Source organism: Seriola lalandi, unplaced genomic scaffold (assembly GCF_002814215.2).
Source record: "Seriola lalandi dorsalis isolate HSWRI2012SDOR001 ecotype SW California unplaced genomic scaffold, Sedor1 jcf7180002054569, whole genome shotgun sequence".
NCBI classification, from domain to species: Eukaryota; Metazoa; Chordata; class Actinopteri; order Carangiformes; family Carangidae; genus Seriola; species Seriola lalandi.
In genome coordinates this window covers 114,963-132,171 of record NW_019525122.1, presented here as the reverse complement: position 1 = coordinate 132,171, position 17,209 = coordinate 114,963, and the positions used below count along the sequence as shown (strand labels likewise).

The following is a 17,209-nucleotide window of genomic DNA, read 5'->3' as shown; positions in this document are numbered from 1 at the left end:
TGGAGCGAGTGTGTGTCCATGTGCGACTGCGTGTGTGTGCATATCTGTGGTTAGGTACATGCCTATATATCCTTGTATGCCTGCCTGGCTATCTCTGCCATTCTCTCTCCCTCTCTTGTCAGTGTGCGGTGAGTGGTGAGATAGTGGGTTAAATTTTAATGGTGCTGCCATCTCTCAGTAGCTTCTGAAAGAGGGCCAATGCAGACTGACACACTCACTGAGCCGTGAGAAGAGACAAGACGGTGAGAGCAGCGATAGCTCACTAGACATAAACACACAAGCTAGGTCACAAGTCCACAGCACAAACAGCAGGTAGGATAAAGAAAATACTACATTTGTCTTGTAGTACAATCTTTTTGGGAGCATTCTGCTTATATATTGTCAGACCTTAAAGGCAAACTCTACAACTTGTGTTTTATTGTTATAGTTTTGTTTAAAGCGTAACATTGCACATTGCACATTGCACTCACTGCTGTCATTGTAAAGATTTAGGACACTACTGCTCTACGGTCTCATTTTTTAAATAAGTTAAGAAAAACAAATCACATCCAGGTCAACATGAATGTTGAACATAAAAGTAGCTCTACATCCTTACAATACATACATTCATTTTGCAGACACTTCCATCCAAAGATGTGTGTAAATCAGTCTTTTCCTGAATATGCCACTCTTACCATCAATCATAACAGAGACCAAGAAAATCTCTCCACACACAGTCCCTCTTGGAATGAATTGGGTGAACACAGAATCTGTGTGTGTGTGTGTGTGTGTGTGTGTGTGTGTGTGTGTGTGTGTGTGTGTGTGTGTGTGTGTGTGTGATAGAGTGAGAATTTGTAAACTCAGTCACACAAACACGCACACACATACACACTCCGGCTCACACAAACACGTGCCAGTCTCTGAGCCATATTTTGTGTTGTTCCTTGATTGTTTTCATTCGCCCAGCCTCACATAGCTGTCTGATTGGCAACACGTCCCCTGTTGGCTCACTAAGCACATGGTGGGATTACGTGTGTACTTTTGTATATGTGTGTTTTTGTTTGTGTCTTTGTGTGCCTGTATGTGTGTATTTTTGTCTAGCCCCAACTACAGCCAATTCCTGAGAGAGGCCAGCAGACAGATGTTCTAGGAGAGGATTTGTGCGCCTGTCTCTCTGTTTAAATATCTATTTCTCTTGTTTAGTTTATTTTGGGGGTTGGAGTTTTTTTCTCTTTTGGTGAGGGGGTAAAACTGATTTCACAAACTGGAAACCCTGCAGCACTTCAACAGATCTTTGATGAGACATACTTTTCCCCAGGTTCCCACGCAAAGGTAGAGGTTGCCAGATCATGGTTGTCATCCCCCTCCAGCTACCTAGTTTGACTATGATCCAGTGTTATTGATGTATTTCAAACACCTGCATTAGTTTCCTCAAAGCATTTGCAACACAGGGATAGGTTCACATACACCGCTGCAAAGAAATGTTTAGCGTGCTCTCAGCAGTATGGATTGCATGATCAGTACACTGACCACTTTTCCAAAGATTCAAATTTGTACATGAAATGCACTAACTTCCAGTTAAAATGGAGAAATTTGGCTCTGTATGTATATGGAGATGAGGGTGTGCCTGTCTAGTGTGTTAATCATCATATTTGAGGCAGTCTTTCTGGAACTGGGCTCTCATTCCCCTTTTCTTTCTTCTTACTCTGTTGACCATATCGCATTGTCTTTCTCCTCATCCTTGTCTCATCCTTTCTGATCCACAGTTTCTCCCCAATAATACTGCATCTCCTCCCAATTGCTCTACTTTGTTACTCATCCCCTTTATCCATCCTCCAGTATTACTCTCCACATCTTTTTCCCTTTTTCCTCTTCTCTCCTCTCCTCGGCTTGGTCATATTAACATGTTGGCTGGAAAAAAAAACATAGTGACAAGCACCAGAAAACAGCCCAGTCTTTTTGCCTCCAGACAGATACACTTTCTCAAGTGTCTGTGTATGTGTGTATCCTGCAAGCGATGGCTGACATTAGAAAAGGCAAAACTCCCTCCTCCTCTCTGGCCCCCTCATTGTCCCTGGGCCTTGCTCAAGGGTTTATTAGACCTAGCAAAACTGGCTCTTGTCCTTCTCTTTGCCACATATGTGTGTTTGCATATACATATATATATGTGTGTGTGTGTGGACATGCTCCTGCGTGTGTGCCAATCTTTCCACCATGCGGTCAAGTCACAATTGCTAATCAGGCCTACGAGCCTTGCCTGAAGAGACCAAGTGACGGGGGGTGGGGTGGGGGGGTGCGGCAAATGAGTGAGTGCTTTCCTTTGTACTCATCACTGAAGCAGAGATAAAGACGAGTGAAGGGATGGATGGTTGGAGACGAGAGGACAGAAGCTCAGGGATTAACAGAGGATGAATGTGTGCTCCAGCCCTGCGACTAGCTTTTAACTGTCCTCCATGGCATGACACCGTGTAGACCTCCATTTTTCTCAGTCCTCCTTTCATCTATGTTGCTTTGCATAAGTCAGAACTGCTTGTATTCATAAAGTGCCTCTCTATTTCTTACTCATGCTCTCTTTTTGCACTCTCTCTTTTTCTTGCTCCTTCTTGCGTCCACTCGCTCTCTGTCTGCTATCTTTCTATAAGGTAATAATGAATATTTGAGGGCTGACAGAAGAGCTTCACCTAATCCTTTTTGCCCAGGGCAAAATGTGCCTCATGGGGTGCATGTGTGTTACAGTTCATCTAACTTTTTAATTGAGATAGAAACCCAATTTATAAGTTTTCATTTCTACCTCTGGGCTCATGTAAATGAGACTTTTTGCATGGTTGTGCACACGTCATAGAAGGGGTCAGGATGGACAGCAGACTTGACTTCCAGGGAAAAGTCACTGCATTTGGCAGGCAGCTGGCATTGTATAGAGAGACACTAACATTCAACTGCACGACCTGAGTCCAAGCAGCTGACAAGATGAAGTCCATGAGCAAGACCTTGAATCCATACTAACTCCAAAACTTGTATTAAAATTTGAACTCCCACTGTTTATTAAAGGTAAGGTGGAAGTGAAAAGTGTATTCCCTTAAGGGAATCAGTTAAGTATGAAGTTATTAGCGGCTGTTAATTGCCACTCTTATAGGTTATATTCAATATATTCAATATAAGACCTTCAGGTTGTCAGACCTTCACAGATCTGTAAGAAGACTTACATGAAGTATGTTAATTGGCTGCAAATGTCACCGCATGCCTTTTACAGCAAAGGAACAAGGATCAAGGTTGATTGATACCACTCATAACAGTGAGCAAGCCTGCTTAATGATGTAATTCACTCTCCTCCCCGTAGAGGGAGCATTGTGCTGTGAAGGCCAGTGCAGCATCAAGGACATTCACACTGTGAATAACAAACACCAAAGCACCACACAGACTACCAGAGTACCACAGGAAAACTACTTACATACTCAGTGAGTCACTCAGTTAGTCAGTCATACACACACACACACACACACACACACACACACACACACACACACACACACACACACACCCACAGACACACACACACACAGCTAGTTTGTGAGTTGAACACTGAACCTTTGTGTTTTTGTGTTGTCTCCATGTACATCATTTAAGGCTCAGGTGTTGTGTCTGTCTCAAGGTCACATCCTCGTCATCTTTGTCCTTTAAACTAACTTCTTTCTATCTCTCTCCCTTTTATTTGCTCTCTTATTGGCTCAGTTTTTGCGCCTATATTTGCTCTTGCTACTTTTGATTTGATTTCCTTCTCTCCTTTACACTCTCCAGCTCTCCCTCACTCCCTCTGTCTCTCCTCCTTGTAATTAGCCAGTGTAATTGCTGTAGTAAATCTTTACTGCTGTCCCAAGGAGACTGGCTGATATAGGACTGATTTAATAAGCACACCATAGCAGCTCACCTCTCTCTGAGTGTGTGTGTGTGTGTGTGTGTGTGTGTGGGGAGGTCTGTCTGTGTCCTCTGTTATTTGCTATGGGGATTTATGGGCTGTTTGTGTGGTTTCAGCAAGTGCGAATTCGAGTTCAAGGTAGTGCTGTGTCGGTGTGTCGACTGTAGTGCACCTTATCAGCAATGCAGGCAGCATACTCCGTGTGTGTGTGTGTCTCATCAGTGATGCCGGTACGTGCTGTGTGTGCGTCATTGCTGAAGACCTTCATGGCCAGAAGAGCAGAGGGAGGTCAGAATGGCCCTGAGAGAACAACACTCACACACACAGACCCACTGTTTCCAAACCTCTGTCCCTTAATTCCCCTTCAAACACTTCTGCACACTCTTTGCGGCTCTGTGCCCCCCTTTTGTACCCCCTAAACTGTCACATACACACACTCACAAGCAGTATATTCTTTATTTCAGCTTTTATTCACTATTTTCTCTCTCTCTCTCTCTCTCTCTTTCTCTCTCTCTCTCTCTCTCTCTCTCTCTCGTACACACTCACACACAACTTGAATGGTGAATGAGACGGGGTGTGAAGGTAATAAACTGTGTATCCAGGTGTAGAGTTCTGCCCGTCTTACACCATCTAGCAGCAGTACACCGCTTCCACCAGTGGAGGGCACTGTGACTCCATGCATAAACAGTAACCCTCACTGAAGCACCCACACTTTGTGTCTCCTGTAGCCAATACATTTCAATAAAAACCCATTTACTGTCTAGACTACAGTACACTACAGTGCTTTTTAGTATAGAGTTCTTCTGGTGTTCTGACATTTTATTATTTCGGTCATATTGGGATGACAGACAACTTCTGTATACTTAATACCAGTTTGCAGTATCCTCTCACTCTGAAATTAACTGTCTGGGCATTTAATACATGGATTAATACTTAATAAGTTAAATTCTCAAATATACCTTTAATTGATTTACTAGAATTGTCTGATTGGGCCTGGATGATGCAAGATGCCGTGTTGCCAACATTTGTGACAAAGACCCAGATTTATTTGCTGTTCGTTTTAAATTTAATATAATGTACAAAGGATTTTATATTTGTAATTGTCTGTCATGTAAGACCATTGCATGAGAAAATTATGTTTTGAACAGTGGTTCAAATGTATCCCAACAGGCAAGAAACTGAAAAAAATATATTTTTGAAACTTATAATGAAAAACAAAAATTAAGAGGCATGGTGCTCTTAAGTCTTAAATCTGTTAAATGAAAGCAAAGTTTAATAATTCAGATTTTCTCAATATTTTAGGTTTAAATATTGGCTGTGGGTATTTTTTTATTTTCTTTTTTTTTGCTTCTAAAGCGAATGTAGTGTGATAATATCTAACTTAATCAGTTCAGATAATTTCAGCTGCAGTTACACTATTCATACACCAGGGGAGCGCAAGGGAGCACATTCTAGCCCCGCCCATACATCCTCCCCCTGCATCCTGGCCCTCCCACATCCTGCCCCCGTCCCCCCTCCTCACTGCCCCACCCTGCCATCTGGTCCTTTTCACACAATCACACACACACTCACACTCACACGCATACACACAGTCAGGAATCTTTTCTCCTCGTTTCCTTTCATAGTGAAAAACAGGATGAAGGGGCTCTTTCAGACCCGAGGTTACCGTGGAAACCCCCTTATTCTTCTTCTGTCAAACACACGTACATTGTAACACACACACACACACACATTCTCATTTTGAGAGTGACAGAATGTTGGACATTTAAAGTTTAAAGGGACCAAGGCTACAGCTGTCCTTCTGTCTGACACAGTTTTGGCCTTCTGTTTACTTTAGACAAAGAACTTCATGCCCCCCTCCCTTTCTTTTTCCTCTTTGTCTCATTCCCTTTTTAGTAGCAATACTTAAGCTTTCTTAAAGTAAACTTTCTAACACCAAAAACATAAGAAATTCTTATTAAGTTTCCCTGAAATGTGTTTAGTCTTTGTTGATGTTAAAAGTTGGCACAAGATTTGTTTGTGTCTCTGTGTGGTTCTCTCTCTTGAGCAACCTCAGCAACTTTTTCCAAAGAACTGCTCACCCCACAGATATTGATGTTGAAACTATAAACCCTCTCCTCTGTTCCAGTTTAGACAATCTCCAGCCCTGGAATGCTGAATGGAAAAAAAGTTAGTTTGAAGTTATATAAAGTTAATATTATGTTTTTCTCCTATCTTGCCACCAGAGGGCCCATGAAAAGCACTCTCGGCGCCACAGATATACAATAGAGTTCATCATCTGAAAGCTTTTAGTGGGTTAAAAATAAACTGTAGCGTTCCACAAGCAGGGAGTGGTGATGACAGGATGAATAGACCGCATGAAAAGAGTAAAAAAGCGATAGAAAAGAGAAGAGGATGTCCCCTCTGAGAGAGGACTGAAACTATTTTTTGAGTTGAGGCCATAGTTTAGAGTTGTCAGGGATGAACATGTACCATACATTTTTTCCTCTATTTGTTTGTCTCTACCTTTGTGTTCCTAACTATCTTGTTCTTCTTTCTTTCTTTCTTTCCATCTGTCTTTTTCTTTTTTCTATTCTTTCTCCAAGCCTGGCTACGCATCACCTTCCCCACCACACATTTTCTCCTTTTAAGGACTGAGGGAACAAGAGAGGAAGGGAGTAGGAGTGAGGGAGGGGGGTGAAGGATACACTCAGGTCTGCTGACTGATAAACAGACTCCTCTTTGTGCAGACAGACACACACACACACACACACACACACACACACACACACATACACTTAGTTACATATTGACAGAGACCTCTGCATGACTTGGCTCCTCATGATTCTGTGTACCCCTCCTTCGCCTCCTCTCCCCCTCCATCTCTCTCCTTTTCTTTCTCTTTCACTTCCCTTTTTTTCCCCTCCTCCTCTTAATTAGAAACAGAAGTCAGAAATGGAAGAATTTTGTTTTTCTTTCATGACACACACACGTATGTTTGCGTGTAAAGGCACACACAGACACAGCCCCCCCTTTTTTATCATCTCTCAGTGCCAGGCAGCTGTTGGGGAGATGAGGGGGAGGTGTTCCAGGAAAAGATGTGTGTGTGTGTGTGTGTGTGTGTGTGTGTGTGTGTGTGTGTGTGTGTGTGTGTGTGTGTGTGCAATGGATGGTAGTGATTTGTTCCCAGAAAAGGATCCTTCTTTGTGCGATGGTATAAAAAGGCAGCTGGGACAATAAAACATGTGGATGTTAAGATGTCAGCACTCCAAAAGTGTGTTCGTATGTGCTTGAGTATTATTTGTGTGTGTGTGTGTCGGTGTGTGTCTATTCACATGTGTTCTGCCTCTGTCATCTCCTATCCTCCCCAGCAATGACTAAGTTTAACATGGTGCAATGCGCCATGGCCACCACTAGAGGTGCCATCGGCTCATAAATGGAATAAGCTGGCTGTGCATGTGGAAACCACGGAGCAGCCATTTTACAATCTGAACACCAGACCCCATTTTATGAATCAGCCATGATGTCAACATAGCTAAGCCTGATCCCATTGGCTGGAGCGCAGCTGGCTCTGTAGCTATTATAGGACGGATGTACACACACACGAACACACATGCTCCCTCACCAGTTCTCCATCTCTCTGAGGTACACACACGCACTCGCACTGACCTAGTGACATGATGCCGGCACTAGGTCACTAAGTCCCAGTCTTACTGGATTGTCATTTGTTCAGATTATATACTATCCAGATAAAGTATTCATCTGCACTGTAGCAAGTATCTGTCATTGTACAAGTCTCCATGTGCGTATCTGTTTGTGTATCCAGGGTGTTAAGGGGTTTAAGCTTTTACTGATATTACTATAGTTAGTCTTAGATGTATTTATTTCTTTCACTATTATCTTTAGAGGTATTAGAGGTTCCCTTATTATCTAGATGACACTATCTTCAAGAAGTGAATTATTTTATGTCATTATCACAGTCTCTTTGTGTCTCTGTCTTGAGATGTTTATTTGTGGATGCAAGTCACTTCCTTTGAGTCTTTTTCCTAACCTTTAGCTGTGTTTATGTGTTTGTGCGAAGATATTTATGTTGTTTCCTCTCAGATGTCCTGATGGAGTTTCCTATCCTGTGTGTGTGTAATGGTTGACTTCCTGCTATGGTTTCCTGCTCTCAGCAGGGACTATGGCTGGAGCGTTGAGCACACAATAGGATTATTGATTCATGGTAGTGATACACATGGCTGATTACACTGATATAACAGTAATTATATGCAAACGGTAGAAGTACAGAGTTCAAACAGGTCAGTTTTCTCTAAAGTTTGAGTCAACCTGTAGTTAAGTTGAAGTCAGACTTTAGACACAAGTGATGGTTGATTCTGAGAGGGGAGTTTCATAAAGCTGAGGCTGACACTGAGTGAAACAATGGGACTTATTGAGGCCACAGTCCACTGACTGACCGTTTTGTGTGTACGTGTGTGTTCTAAATGAATGGCTAAATGGAGAGATGAGGAGCTCATTAAGAGGCCTAGACTGTAGAGAACAGACTGTCAGACTGATTGGCCTCTCACATCAAGACAAAACACTGTTTGACTGGACATATGAAAGGATGGACAGATGGATGAATGAGATGTTATGCTGCAGTTGCTGTCTCTGTGACTGCTTGGAGAATACTTAGTGTTGAGACTATTTCGCACTAATCTAACAAACTGCAGTTGAGTGTGGATGGATTGTGGGAAAAGATGGTTGAATGACTGACAAATAAAAAAAAAAGGCCATAAATACAAAGAGCTGGGGGTGAATCTCGTGGACAGTAAGGATGGACAGCAGACATTAGTAACACTGTTAAATTTAGTAAGTTAAAGTAAGTCTGTCGTCATTATTTTATAGTGGTAACAGCAGTTTCAGGTCATATAGCCACTTAATTGTAGTGTCTGATGTCATTACATGAGGTCAGTGGAAGGCAGTGGAAACAGGTGGGCCGCTCAGCACGCAGGGCCTATTTTGATTCATATTGTTTGTCTGTGTGTTTCAGACAGAAAGTGACAAAGAGACTCCGCATACTCATACTTTAGATGCTGTACCAGCATTGTTGCTGGCTTTTTTCCAGACAGTAATTCTTGTTTCCTGTTCCTGTCTGGTTTTTACAAAGATAACACAAGGACAAGGCCGCAGAGAGACAAGCAAAGAAAAAGTCTTGCATAGAGATTAAGAAAAACCTAAAGAGAAAGAGGAACAGAGGTATGCAGGAGAGATGAACATGCTCCAGTGTTTATTGTACTTTTTGCCATACAGACATTGTGCAAAGGGATGAGAAATGGTTTGTTTCCTATAGGATTTTTAAAACTTTGTGGACAGGTATAGCTGTGGTTTTTAGACTGAGACATATTCCTAGGGCTTTACCCCAGTCTCTCAAAATTACTTTGATCCACACCTGAAAAGGCATTTCATTTATAATAGAAACAAAAGAAACTCCTCACATTTCAGAAGCTATAACCAGAAAATGTTTGGTATACATACCTTGTAACTAAATGGTTAATTTATAAATGTTGTTGTTATTGATGTCATTGTTGATCTACTAATGATTTTAGCGCTAAGCATGACATACATTATTTGTGCTTCATTTTCAGATGGATGTTAAATTGAGTAAGAGTGGTTGGATAATATTGGCTAAAGCAAGTGAGCAACTGTGACATCCAGTTCTCAGCTGACCTTAGGTCTGATGTGCCTCTGTACAGTGGGCTGTTATGTGGTCAAACCCATGTGCTTGTTCACCTTTCACTCCCAATTCTCATCTAGTGCACATTCACCCCCACACACTGACACATCCTTACAGTCACAATCCTGACCTTGTCAGAGCAAGTTAATGTGAAGTGTTTCTGTCAAGTGTGTGTGTGTGTGTGTGTGTGTGTGTGTGTGTGTGTGTGTGTGCGTGCGTGCGTGCGTGCGTGCGTGTGTGCGCGCACACAATAGAATTTACTGTATACACATACATACATGTGTGTAAGCTGACAGCAAACTTTAAAAGCCTTCAGCTAACAAATGTCCGATCATATTTACCAGACCTACACGCACCAGGGACATCTTTCCCCCAGTGTTATAGCCATTTCATAGTAGCTCAGTCTTACCCCAGGTCACTGATACAATAAACCTAACACCTCCATGACACCATACAGTTAGGAGAGAGTGAAAAAAGTGAAGGCCATGGCAAGTCTGTCGGTTTTTATAGCCATCATATAGGCCCTCTGTCTACCCCTCTAATCTACTTCTGTTTTACAGAACCCACTGATTTCACTACTGGCCTTCTTTCCAACATTATTTCTATTCATATCCAGCAGTACTAGTCATCTTGCATTAAGAACGTTACCAAGAAGTGTGATCTCTAACAAAGTCTCCTCTTTCTTCTGTCCTTCTCTGTATATTACCATCCCCCTCCCAATTTCTTTGTCTACCTCTCCAGCCAAAAAGGAGCAGGATGGAGGAGATGACAAGAAGCAGCCGCAGAAGAAGAAGGTGAAGGAGCTGAAGATTCTTGACTCCAAGACTTCACAGAACCTCTGTAAGTCCACTAGCAGAAGTTTACATGTTTGAAACCTTGATACCCCCATACCAATGGCTTGGCTCTTCAAGTGCATTTAGTGAACTCCTTAATTGAAATGTCAGCAATAAAGCATGTCCAACTGAATCCCAATTGAACTTTACTAAGTGCTGTCAATTGTGTTTGCTCATGCAGCAATTTTCCTGGGATCATTCCGTCTCCCTTATGAAGAGATCAAGAATGCCATCCTGGAGGTCAATGAGAAGATCCTATCGGAATCCATGGCTCAGGTACTGAGCTCAGATATGCCTTGGTGTCTGTACACAAAGTTTCCTCATGATATTTCTCCATGTTGCCTTAAAGAGTGGATCAGTTTTATTTATATATATTATATATATATATTTATTTGTGGAATAAAATGTGAAAATAATGAGAAGGAGGACAGTGTATTGAGCTTATAGTATTGTTGAGAATCCTCAAGGTTCAGGGATGTTATTGTGGTTATGAGAGAGTGGCACTTAACATAGTTTTTTTTTCTCCATTCTGCTTCATCACCAAGGCAGCAGAAATAATTAGCTTGTCCCATTGTATTTCTTTCATTACATTATGTAGTTGATTCTATGTTATCATTGTTAATGCACAAAAAGTTTATTTCAACATTATAATTAACCGGCTCATGAGCCTGCATTGCTGTGGAGTTTAGGAAAGTGGCTATTGCAGGTAGCTCATCATATCATTGTGTGTATATAGATAACAGGATTTAATTGCTTGGTGCTAATGTAGTCGTAATGGAGATAGGTAATTGATTACTGTTGTATAAGGGAGGAGATATAATTTCACTTCTACGCCCTTTGAATGCATTTAGTTATATTGGTTGTTAATATTCCAAAGTACACAGTCGTTTATTGATGTATTTGTTTATTTGTGTTTGTTCCAAATACTATACCACTATGTAATGTATATAACCAACACTCTAAAAGTTGATAAGTAAATGTCTTATATCCACTGTTTATTCTGTGCTGTCTGACTGGAGCCCTGTAGCAGCCAAATACTCCTACCAATATACCAATTTACAGGGAGCTAAGTGCCCAACAAGTATTCTCCTGCCTTTTCATGTGTCCTTCAGCAAGACATTGAATCTCTGCCAACTTCAAGGTTGCTGCTCAGTAACCAAGAGAAGTTTTCTTTCAAGGGTCAATCTGTCTGTCTTTGTATTTTGTGTAGACCAGTGTCTTGTTCAAGGAGTAGTTTGTGACACATATAAGTGGCACAAACATAAGTGTCTCCATATCCTGTTAGTCATGTATATTCTCTCTTTTAGAACCTGGTCAAACAACTGCCAGCACCAGAGCAACTGAGTGTCCTGGGAGAGATGAAGGATGAATATGATGACTTGGCTGAGGCCGAACAGTTTGGAGTAGTGGTGAGAACTGACACACACAAAATGAAAAAAAAAACACGCACAAACAGACGAACAATTCTTCTTTATTTGTTGTTTTTTTAATAGATATAGTTTTCATTCCCTGCTGACTTGGACATGACTTAACCACAAATATAGCAGGGAAATCAGTGTGATGGCTAATGAGGCATAGAAAATGTTGAAATGGTGAGATAGAGTTATACAATTGTCAAGATATTAGACATAGAAAATCCTCATGCTGTTAAACAAAGACTCCATTGTTCAACTGTGGAAGATGTGAGTAATGGATGAAATCCCCTTCACTCACACACACTCACTGACACACACACAATCTATGTGGCAACAAACATACCAGGAATGGATGTCAAATCCCTCACCCTCTTTTCTCTCTCCAGATGTCCAGCGTGAAGCGACTGATGCCACGGCTTCAGGCCATCCTGTTCAAGCTGCAGTTTGAGGAGCAGCTCAACAACATTAAGCCAGATGTGGTTTCTGTGACAGCAGCCTGCGAGGAGCTCAGGCAAAGCGAGACCTTCTCCAAGCTGCTGCAGATCATCCTTCTTGTTGGGAACTTCATGAACTCTGGTTCTCGCAATGGAAAAGCATTCGGCTTCTCCGTATCATACCTGTGCAAGGTATGGTATTAGGCGTAGACATACTACACGCATACACAAACAAACAGAATGATTTCGCTAGAACAGCATTTAGTATTACATGCTGAGTACTTCTTGGAGGTCAAGTGTGGATATGCTGACATACAATACATAATGTGAAATGGTCCCCAAAAGAGTAAAGCTTTCACCTTTTCAATAATTTGTATCTGATTCTCATATTCAACAAAAACAGAATCTGTTCCCATGCCATGTTCTTCCATGATAGTTGATTGACAAGAGGAGGTCTACAGAAATGCCCTATGCCTGTTCAATATTAGCTTTAGGTTCTGTATGTAGTGTATATGTAACACAGATATACACATGTACTGATGCTCCCACAATTTCTTCATCAATACAGTTAATACTACACAAAGTTAGTGCAACAGCAGTTATATCTATAATGTATTTATTCTAATCTTTTTTCATCTTATTCTATAATGTAGAATAGGCAATATGGACACACAGACAAAAGTGCATAAATGCTGGAATTTTGGAAACCTACAATCTTACTCACATGTCCATTTCCACTAAGTGTGAAACACTAACATCACATGCAGACATTGAATAACTTGCGAATAATTACCTTTTCAGTCTACCCTTTTTTAATCAGTTCTTCTTCCAATCAGCTGCGTGACACCAAATCAGCTGATCTGAAGCAGACACTTCTCCATTTCCTGGCTGATGTGTGCCAGGAGCAGTATCCTGAGATTATGAGCTTTCCAGATGAGCTCATCCATGTGGAAAAGGCCAGCAGAGGTACACGGGACGTCTAACTGACCTGTATACATTTCTTTCCCAACAGAGCATCATACCTTATGATCACTCTTTACACTCTTGTTGATACAACATGCTCCCTCTGCGTCAGCTGGTGGCATTGCATACTGATATGCCCTTCCCTTATTCACAGCAACACTTTTAGTCATATGAAAAAAAGCACATATTCTAAGTTATGTATGTATAAGTTATGTATGTGGGTGGATGCAAAGTATGAAGGCGCTCAATATCGTCAATGTTTCCCTCATGCCCCCCGCAGTTTCTGCAGAGACAATTCAGAAGAACCTAGAGCTGATGGGCCGTCAGATCAAGAACCTTGAGAAGGATCTGGAAACCTTCCCTCCTCCACAAAATGACAAGGACCTGTTTGCAGAGAAGATGTCCATATCCTCTTATTCAGTTACCTATTTAATACAATTGTTCAGCAGTTGCTGGAAAGAGTATGTTTGTATAAAGATTCAATTCATAGACTTTCTCATAGCTTATCATTTTTATGTCTTGTTAAGATACAGAGATTTTGTTTCTATGTTCCTTAACACCAAGTCTCCACAGTTTTGTGATCAGTGCCCATGAGCAGTATGAGAAGCTGGATCTTATGCATAAGAATATGGAGAAGCAATATACTGACCTTGGAGACTATTTTGTCTTTGACCCGAAAAAAATTTCTGTAGAGGAATTCTTCGGGGACCTCAACACCTTTAAAAACATGTTCCAGGTGTGTGACTGTTTATGCATGTGAATGAACAAACTCATGTCTGATATTATTCAAAAAGAGGAGTGGTGTGGTTTTCAGTCTTTCCTGACCACCCTCAAAAAACAATGTTACGCATACAGCACAAAGACATACACAGGAGTTAGAAAAAAATTGGTAGATGAAAGATGAAAGACAAATGTCAAACCAGTATTATGTATTGACATAATAATGAGAGAGAGAGAGACTCCATTATATTATGAGTTTATACATCAGGTTTAAATGTGCCATTTGGGAGGGTTCCTGCAGGAAGTAACTTGTTTTACCAGTTATCGTTGATAACCACCATGCACTGGTTTTGAAGTTTTGTTTACATACAAAGACATCCAACAGATCCGTCTTACATCTGTCTGAATTTGTGTTCAAAGAGTCACTTTCAACTTAATATTAGTTATCCACACTAACACTATATTTGCCCCCACACCAACTAATGTTTTCTCCTTCTCTCTTACTCGCCTCACCAGCAAGCAGTGAAGGAGAATCAGAAGAGGAAGGAAACTGAAGAGAAGATCAAGAGGGCCAAGCTGGCGAAGGAAAAAGCAGAGAAGGAGAAGGAGGAGAAACTCAAGAGGAACCAGCTCCTTGACATCAACGCAGGTCACAATTGCTGGATCATATCTGTTTACCTGCATGTGACTGAAAGAGAGAGGAACACACTCCACATCTTTCACTTTGTATTTCCCTCAGATTCCAGTTGGGGGCAGTCAGAGTCCACAGTTCTGTGGAATATTTGTGTGTGTGTCTTTGTGTATATGTGTGTGTGAAAGAGCAACCCATCAGTATTTGCAGACCAGAGTTAATCTAATGTTGATGACCCGTGTTTTGAAGTAAGCAAGTATCAACAAAGCGCCACAGAAAGTGAGGGCAAGGAGGATGTATACAAGGAACTCTCCACCCCTCTGGTGAAAAGGGGATTTGCTTCTATAAAAGAGAACTCAAAGGAAGCCTAAATCTCTTTATCACCAAAAACATGTTTCCTCCCCTCTATGAGATGCTGTTTTACTCTGAAAAATGCTAGCAGTATATTGTCCTATGTAACACACAGAAATTCAAACATTCTCATCCCCGTATACATAGAGTTAAAACCCAAATCTTGCCTTGTAGACACACATTTATGCTCAGGCACTTTTTTCCCCCCTCTCTGAGACTGTGACCTAGTTTCAGTACATTCCTCCTCTCTTTGGCTCTAGTCGGGTTCTCCTGGGACTCCACAGTCAAAATTTGCTACAGCCTCAGTGCACTCTGTGTATTTGTGTGTGTATGTGTGTGACAAAATTACTGTCTCTTTCTTGTGAATGTGTCTGTTTTGCTTTGCCTTTGTGTTAGAGAAAAATTGTGTTGGCCAAAGTGTGTCTGTGTGTGTGAGTGTGTGTGTGTGTGTGTGTGTGTGTGTGTGTGCGTGTCTGTTTTGCGAACCTCTTTTAGAAAAACTCTTTCTCTTTCTGGCCTTTCTCCTAGTGCTCCATGTTCCAGCTGGCTTCTGCTCTCCTCTCCTTACTTTTCTTCCATCACTCCCTCTTCTTTTTTTCCTTTCCCTCCCCCTGTGTCTGTCGTTCATTTAAAGGGCACTTAAAGAAACAGCACTTTGCTTGGAATATTGTGTCTCGGTCTTAAAAGTATGGAGTAGACATTTTGTGGTAGAAAGCTAGTAGTCAGGTTTCATGTTCAGTCTCTAGAGGCATGCATGAACAGAACATAATAGTGCTTCAAAGATGTGTGTGTGTATGTGCATTAGTGGGCTAAAGATCATTTACATACAGGTGGCATATTTGACTGCCCCTGCCCGGAGTCATTCAACACCCCCCTATTTAAATTCAACAACACACAAATCCGGCATACACACACCTGGTCTTTGTTCTGCATTTGTTTATAACCCTCATACTGTATGGCTATTACACAATGGTTGTTTTCAGCAGCTAGTCTTTCGCACGCTGACAGTCTTCTCTGTTCCCTTTTTTCCTTTCTATCACCTACTGTTCTACTCACATACCCTTACTATCTCATGAACTCTCTGAATGTGTAAACATAATATCTCAGTTGTTGGTTAAACCCTGGAAGGTCAGTGTGTGTTTGCAGTTTGTGGCCTTGTCATTCCTCTGTGAGCCAGACAGACAGACGCTCATTCAGAGGAGCCTCACATGTGCTCAGCATGTGATGATAGTTGTTGTGAATAACTTATCCTTCTTTGAGTCTTTGTAGATTATTATTATCTCATCTTTTGAGAATTAAGTGCTTTTATTCACATTGTTAGACTCTTGTGAAACATGGAAGTTCGAGATTCAGCATACCAGACTGGCACACCCAAAAGTCCACATTCACCATCTGTGGTTTAAGTAAGAACTTTGCTCTAATTTGACCTGATAAATACTCTTTAATGAAAAATCCATCCCTGCTTGTCGTACATTGGACATATGCCAAAGCTGCTTGGAAACCAACTATTCCTTATTTCTACAGCTAGGTGTCAGTACTGTCTGTAAAAGATTGTGTGAGGCTGTGTTTTTATGCATGTGGCAAAGGGTGTGTGCATGTCTGGTTTACACACCCATACAGTTGCTGGTATGGGAACTGCCACTAGGAGTGCTCGTGCTCCACTCAAAGAGCAAGTGAGGGAGTAGTGTGGGGGAGGGTAAGAGAAGGAGGGGAGTAGGGCAGCAGATGCTGTCTTGGGGATTAGACTGTGTTGTTGTCTCTTGGAAAAGGAGGTTAGAGGAAGAGAGGAGAAAGGCACAGGGTGAGAGAGGGGATCAGATGGGATAAGCTTGGGTAGCCTGATGTCTCACTCCAGGTGACTGTGAAGGAGAGGCACAATAATGACACATTAGGAAAATGGAAAATCTGTCCTCAACTCATTTGAACACTGTCCATCTTTGTCCTGCTCTTTACTTTTTCCTCTGTTTTTTTTTTTTCAATCCTTGTTATCCCACCTCTCTATGTGAATTTCTCCATTTGTGACCTAATTTTTTATTGTGTGAACAACCACTAGGGATGCTGTTGCTCCACACAAGATGCTGTCCTCCCTCTTTGTGTGTGTGTGTGTGTGTGTGTGTGTGTGTGTGTGTGTGTGTGTGTGTGCGTGCCTGTTTGTGTGCAAGTGCGATTGTGTGGATGTCAGGCATGCGTCATGCGTGGGTGCATGCGCTTGTGTACATGCCCTGCGTGGGCTTGTGTACAACACACCCCCCACCACCACCACCTCCCCCCCCCT

At 41.7% G+C, this 17,209-nt stretch overlaps 1 protein-coding gene across 1 annotated transcript in view; it reads left to right on the top strand.

Annotated features, from left to right (window-relative positions):
* Window positions 1-17,209, top strand: part of diaph1 (diaphanous related formin 1) — a 93,956-nt gene that overhangs the window by 63,838 nt on the left and 12,909 nt on the right. The window contains exons 18-25 of the mRNA XM_087176755.1: window positions 10,329-10,427; window positions 10,602-10,696; window positions 11,728-11,829; window positions 12,222-12,461; window positions 13,106-13,235; window positions 13,513-13,638; window positions 13,805-13,968; window positions 14,469-14,601. Of these exons, the coding sequence (XP_087032881.1) occupies window positions 10,329-10,427; window positions 10,602-10,696; window positions 11,728-11,829; window positions 12,222-12,461; window positions 13,106-13,235; window positions 13,513-13,638; window positions 13,805-13,968; window positions 14,469-14,601 (1,089 nt within the window). The remainder of the gene's footprint in view (window positions 1-10,328; window positions 10,428-10,601; window positions 10,697-11,727; window positions 11,830-12,221; window positions 12,462-13,105; window positions 13,236-13,512; window positions 13,639-13,804; window positions 13,969-14,468; window positions 14,602-17,209) is intronic.